Genomic DNA, 6,774 nt, shown 5'->3' with positions numbered 1-6,774 from the left:
CAATGTCCATACTATCTCGATTCCAATATATGGCCAAAACTTCTTGGTGTTTTACTTGGGATGGCTCAATCTTTACAACCGGGCCACTAGTAAATGACAAAGGGACCACATGACGAGAAAAGGAAAGTCAAGTGTCCTGGTGGAAATGTGAGAAAATATACGATTGTAGTACTAAAGACGTAGCAATTCAGGAGATTCCCCCTTTAGCCGCAGCCCTGAAATATGGTTGTCTGTGTAGAGGACTTAGAAATGACCTCCAATTGACAGAGACATTTAAACCAAAAAGGGGAACGTTCTTTAGTTGCAGGAGAGCTACCATTCGAAGCCCAGGACACTTAGTTTGGGCAATGAGTGATGGAACCTGGACGACTCATTTACCTATGGATGGAAAGGTAAAGCAAATTACTTTAAGAATGCCAACATTATGCCCGCTTTGGAAAAAGGCTCCTTTTAAAGGACCCTTAGAAAATTTGAGGATAAAACGAGTAAAAAGATCGGAAGAAGGTGATGATGAATGGAATGAACCCAGTACTGGAGTCAGAATTGGTTGGGCCCTAGAATCCTTGTTAACCCCTTTGGCCATATATAGAAATCGAGAATGGTTATACCAACTAACAGGGCAGGTGGAGAAATTGGCTAATGTGACAAGAAAAGGATTTAGAGATCTAAATCTACAATTACAGACCACTTCCAAAATGACTTTACAGAATAGGATGGCTCTGGATATGCTTTTACTCAAAGAACATGGAGTGTGCGGATACTTAAGAGACAGGATAGATCATTGCTGCATACACATCCCAAATGTGACTCAAGATGAAGAAAAGCTGTGCTTGGAAGGACCCGGAGGCTGACACAGAGACAAGGATGTGTGTGATGCCTGCGTATGTACTCATATTGGACGTATCAAAATCCTTGACAGGTCTAAATTCCTCTCATATACACAAGTGTAGGACGTTTTACAAGGAGCCCATACCCTAGATTTTAGGAAACTGCATAAAAACAATTCCAGAGCCAGACTCTGCGTAAAGCTAGCCCCCGGGCTCTGCAAAGCCAACCACTCTCATCAGCGGCTAACAGATGAGATACTCTTTGGAGAGCCGTGCTGCCCAGACGCCCAGGCAGGACACTGTGACAAGCTTTTCCAGCCGCCGCTGGCCTGCATTCCCACGACTGCAAATGCAGGCAGGTTGGCTTTACTGCTGGGGCTGCATCGGTTTTCTCTTCCTCATGGCAGGAACGCACGCACAGCTCAGCACAAGCCCCCTCATGTCACTTTATGACGAGACGGGGGCAACGACCTTAAGAGCCACACGGCACTGCATGCCTGTTTTCCATCCTCCTACTCTTGCCCAAGACACTCTGCAATCAAAGGGCAACTCTGTCGAGACGAAGTCAAAGAGGGAGGCCCGGGGAAGGCTGAAATTTCAGCCGGGCACCCACCATTCACTCGGCTGCTGCCCCACACGGCCCTGAGTTTAAAGCTTTTCATCCTGTGAGCGTGGTGCCGGGAAGGCTTCTGCATCAGCAGTTGCCAGCCACTGGAAATGCTGGGGGTTCCCCGTGGAAATGGCGGCGGGGGGGGTGGGGGGGGGCGATGAGCGACCCCACGGGGACCTACAGCTCGGGGCCGGCCCGGACTCGCTCGCCAGCCCCAGCGCCCCGCGCTCCCGCCCGCTGCGCCCCTCGCGCTCCGCCGCGGCCGTTGCGCCCCCGCGCTCTCCTCGCCTCGCGCCCGCCTGTGGCCGTTACTCCGTTGGCGAACATGGCGGTGCCGACACCGGTCCTGGTGCTGCTCCCCGCCGTTCTCGCCGGTATCGGGCGCACGGCGCCGGGGCAGTGGAGGTCTGGGGGAGGCGGGGGGACCGAGCCGGTCCTGGGGAAGCGGGTCGGTACCGTGCTCCGTCCGGTCCCATCCGCAAGGAAGAGGAAATCTGAAGCGGTACCGGGCACTGGCCGGCTTAGGGGGCGCGGGCGCGGAATCTAGGCCGGTGACGGGCATGAGCCATCCGGCGGCAGGGTGGGGAACCGGCACAGGACGGTGCCGGACACCGGCTGGTCGGGGGGTGCCGGGACCGGTAACGGACACCGGCTGGTCCCGGGAGCGAAGCGGGGGGGGTGGGGCGGGGGGAATCCAAGCGGGACCGTGCGCCGTTAACGCCAGTTGTTCTCTACAGGGCTCCTCTCCTACTCCGACGCCGTTGCCAGCTTCCCGGTGAGTGCAGCCCGCCCCGCCGGCCCCGAGAAGGACGATCCCACCCGGCCTCCGGGCGCAGGGCGGCCCCTTCCCCAGGGCCCCGGGCCTGGCGCCAGGCAGGAGCGTCTGGCCCTGGCTCCAGAGCTGCGGGGCAGAGCAGGGGTCCCGGAGGGGTGGCCTGGCTCCTCCCGAGGAGGAGGGTAACGGCAGGTGAAACCTCCAGAGGCAGGCCGCCCCTCGGGGACCCCTGCTCAGCCCCAGGAGATGCCCAACAGCTGAGAGACCCGGGGCTGTTCCCACCCCCCGCCTGCTGGGGGCAGTAGCACACGTGCCTTGGCGATTCCCACCTCTTACCAGCTCAATCTGTGGTTGCCCTTTGCAAGGACTCGCCGTCCGTCCATCCCTCTGACGTTAAGATGTCAGAAGGAGCTGTGTTTTCTAGCACGCTTATGTCCTGACACCACAGCTGAAGCCATGCTAGGCAGTAGAAGCCAAGCCGCAAGTGATAAATTCCCATAAGAACGTGAAAGATAATGTGGCACTTGATAACGCCGTGCCAACTCCTGTTGAGCGCTCCTTTCTGTGCATAAGTGTGCCAGTATTCTTCAGAAGTTCTCAGATCAGAAGCTGCTGATCTGAAAGGGCCCAAGAGGCCTGTTTCAAACAGATTATCTTAGACTTCTTATGTACCTATCTTCCCCAGCCTGCCTGCCACAAGTATCATGTGTCTGGATGTACAAGGCAGTACCGTCCAGTTTGTGGGACCGATGGAGAGACCTACTCAAACGAGTGTATGCTCTGCCTTTCAAACAGGTAGTCACTTAACTGACATCCTAACTTTCCCTTCCCTATATGCAAGCAAAATATTCACCCACACATCCCAATTAACTGATAGGTTATTGGCTTTGCATCGTTCACACTCTGTTAAACTGCAGTTTTACCAGTGTCTTCTCAACAGTCAATCCCTTGCAACAGCTTTTATCATGGTACCTGTAAACGGCTTAGGTTGGTTTCAGTTAGCTGGGAGTATTGAATATTTGCTTTTGTAGTTCTTAAGGAGAAGCATCTCAGAGGAGTGTTGCCTGTCATGTTCATGCAGTACCATGTTGCCATTAAATAAAATGCTGGACTCTTCCGCACTCCCCATCAGAAAACATGAAAGATCTCACCCAAAATGCAGATTTTATTCCATAATGTTTACATTCAAGATCCAGTCTCCTATATTTCCTTTCACAGAGAACAGTAAGAATGCCAGATGTTAGGAGAAAATACTACTTAGCCATTCAGATTGTTTAAAAATCAAGAAAAGGATCTCCTAATATTTGAGAGAGCGTATTTTATTCTTTAATAATTTAATCATTTTTTAAAACAAATTGAAAACATACAAAAGCAGTACTTAATGAGCATTGTTACCCCCCATTACGATGGACTGGAAACATCTATAGAGCATCCTCCCAGTACAAACTGAGAGGAACTGCTAATGAATTGAATTGGATGGTGAAAGGAATTTATATAAATGAAATAACAGGATTTCTGTTTCCAGCAGAGGGAGGAAGTGGAAGTAGCACAACAGCAGTGACAGGCATTTACAAAATTACAAATAGACAGATCTCAAGAAAGGGAAGTCTGAAATATATTCCTGACTTTGGGCTGAGGGAAAGATTAATTGAGACTAGATAATTTACAAAATTCAAATTGCCAAGACAGAGGAAACATAGGCCAGAATAAGGAAAGTATCAAAGGTATCAAAGAACACATAAAGAAATAATATTTTGAAGAAGGTGTCAAAGTACGTTTAAAGGTATGCAGATCTGCAGAGTTTGGTAGCATTTTCACGAGAATACATCACAAACTATCCAAGCAAATGACAAATTGCAAAGAGAATTGCTAAGCCTACAATCTGGAAAAAAAACCCAGGGAATCAATGTGGGTTTTGTGTGTTGCACAGATTGCACACACAGTATAATCTGTGAAAAGGGGCAAAAAGAGGTGCTGGCATGTTACCTATTAGAAGCCTACCCATCTTTGCTGCCTAGGACGATGTTGGAGTGAGTTACTGAGACTGACTTGTAGACAGCCAGAGGTAAAAAACAGATTAAGCAAAGCCGATACAGATTTGTCAGAAATAATCCAACCAAATCTGTGAGATTTAGTTTTTTTTGGCAAGAGTAGGAACTTTTTTAGCAGAGTAGGAAGCAACAAAAGTGTGGCTCCATGACATGAGTAAAGTATTTTACATAGCTCCCCTTGATGTTCACATAAGAAGACAAATAGTTATTTAGCTGAAATTGTTAAAGAATGAAGTCACAGCACTTTGAAATGCTGTGGTTTAAAAGCAGTGATCAGCGTTTTACAGTCAAACTGGAAAGAGCTATAAAGTGGTATTTCCTTTAGGTGTGGTACATAATTCAGTATTTTTGTAATGAATTGGATATCCAAAACAAGACAATAAAAATTTGCAAAATAGCAAGAGATACAATGATCTGTGCAGGACAGTATCAAAATTCCCAGGGATCTGGAGAAATGGACTGAAATCGGTACAACAGAAGTCAAAGAGAAGTGCTAAGTATCACACATAGAGAGTGCAAATCATTGTTGTGGAAATATAGACAGGAGAGCATCTCAGTGTATTTGATCCTTTCTCAGAGCAGAATGATGGGCTTTGAGATCCAACCTTACATTTCTAGGACGTTTTGATCTTTAGGCATGATCCCTCCATTCCAGATGGGTGCATGGCAGATTCCTGATACAGCACTGCACATAGCACAAAGGGTTCTCCAGGCAAATCTGTTTATTTTCACTCAATTCCTTAAGTAATCCATGATGGGCCTTACATCTTATTAGTATGAGACATAATGTACATGTTTTCTGTGAAACGTGGGCTTTAATCCAGTTACACACACAAGGTAGATTTTTGTCTTAACCATCTTTTTTGCTAGTATCTTACATGCTCAGAAACATGCATTTTGATCTGAAGGAGCACAAGGTGATCAAATACTATCCTGATTTTTTTTCCTTTAATAATTCAGTAGCTGCCATACTCAGTAGCTTTCTAGTTCAGTCTGGAGTTGTTGTTCTATAGTGTTTGACTTGGCATGAACACAACAAGGATAAAACACTTGGAGCAAAGCTGCAGCACAACCTTGCCCATCCTGGTTCTGCAATGCACCATGTTAACTGTAAGACCAAAGCTGATCTTCATCCCTACCTTTTTTTTATTATTTTTAAAGCTTAGATCTAACCCATTTTAAAATGGGTGCTAGAATGCAATTCCCATCTCTTCCCCACTTTGTGTCCAGTAGCAGTGACAACAGCTGATCTTAGTTTAAACCTAGTCTGGCAGCACTACAGGCACGTCTTTGGAAACAGATGCAGCAGCTTAAGCTGCCTCTGCAGGGTTTAGTGTAAGGGCTGTCCTTCTGCCAGAACTTTTCCTTACATCTTTACATCTGTTTCACATCCCCTGAGCTTGATTTTTCCTTTCATATTTCTAATCTGCTCCACTACCTTCTGGTTAAAAGATCCTTGATACCACTATTAGTACAGATTGTCCCTGCTTTTGGGTAATTGCAAGCCTCTTGAATTTCATGAGGAGTAAACCAGCTTGATTCTATTAAGATAGGGAAGCAAACTGAAGATCTAGGGCAGTTTGGATTCTATCACTTTCTTTTTGTATCTGTACTTGCTTGGTAAACTGAGATTTGTAACTGGAGCACCCCAAAGTACCATGTATGGGACTTAAAGAAAAAAATCTGATGTTCCCAAACTAAGGGAGACTTGGCTAAAATTTCCTTAAAGAAAATTCCAGCATTCAGAGAACCACACCCTCAAATTTTGGTGAAGCCTGGGATGCAGAGATGCATCAGGGTGCATACTGTTCCCACTGAATTCCCAAGTGAAAGGGGGAAATTTTGTAAGCAGTAGAACTGGTTCCCACTTCAGAGACTGTGACATTTGACTTGCCTAAGTGCTTTGTAATGGACACAGTCCTCATGGCGGGATTTGCCATGTGGTTTGATACTTCTCAGATTTGCAGATGGCTTTATCAGGTTTTTACAAGTAACAAAGCCTGAAGTGAGGCTGTCTCTGGTAAGTTACTTGCTCTGTGTGTATGATTCATAAATCTTTGCATCACAGTTACTTTGCAGTAGTGTTTGCCATAAGTGGTGCAATTAAATGCATCGCTGCATGTAACTGAACACATAGAAAGACATGAGCGAGTCCTCTTTATGAAATGCCTCTGTTAAATCCAAGTCTAGGGCTTCTCTTCTAAAATATTTTTGTTCTACTTGCAGTGAAAATAAGAAGGATGTCCAGATTTTCAAGAACGGAATATGCCAGCCAACTGTCAAGAAAATGAGACAGATGTAGGCAGTCCAAATGGCAACAATGCCTTGAATGTACTTTCTGTGTAGCCTGTCTTAATAAATAAGTTTGCCTGTTTAAACAAAATACTGTTCCTGTATTAAAAAGTGTTTATAAACATAGCCATAATACACTTATAACTTGAACCGCAATTTATTTTCTCATGCAAGATAGATCATAGGGTAAGAAAGAGATGTCCTGACTGTATACCAGTA

The 6,774-nt window shown here is 46.3% G+C and overlaps 1 protein-coding gene across 1 annotated transcript; it reads left to right on the top strand.

Moving 5' to 3' along the window:
* The first annotated feature begins 1,762 nt into the window (after positions 1 to 1,762).
* Positions 1,763 to 6,565, top strand: LOC147600894 (trypsin inhibitor ClTI-1-like). The gene is made up of 4 exons (XM_086747635.1): positions 1,763 to 1,811; positions 2,175 to 2,212; positions 2,898 to 3,007; positions 6,490 to 6,565. Exons 1-4 carry the CDS (start codon positions 1,763 to 1,765, stop codon positions 6,563 to 6,565), a joined length of 273 nt encoding a protein of 90 aa, XP_086603761.1.
* The last annotated feature ends 209 nt before the right edge of the window (positions 6,566 to 6,774 follow it).

The sequence above is a fragment of the Chlamydotis macqueenii genome, chromosome 4 (assembly GCF_036417535.1).
Source record: "Chlamydotis macqueenii isolate bChlMac1 chromosome 4, bChlMac1.mat, whole genome shotgun sequence".
NCBI lineage: Eukaryota > Metazoa > Chordata > Aves > Otidiformes > Otididae > Chlamydotis > Chlamydotis macqueenii.
This window is presented reverse-complemented; position numbering and strand designations above follow the sequence as displayed.

Coding starts and splice junctions, on each gene's coding strand:
- LOC147600894 (XM_086747635.1), top strand. CDS start 1,763: ATGGCGGTGCCGACACCGGTCCTGGTGCTGCTCCCCGCCGTTCTCGCC. Junction 1,812..2,174: donor GCTCCCCGCCGTTCTCGCCG/GTATCGGGCGCA, acceptor TGTTCTCTACAG/GGCTCCTCTCCTACTCCGAC. Junction 3,008..6,489: donor ATGCTCTGCCTTTCAAACAG/GTAGTCACTTAA, acceptor TTCTACTTGCAG/TGAAAATAAGAAGGATGTCC.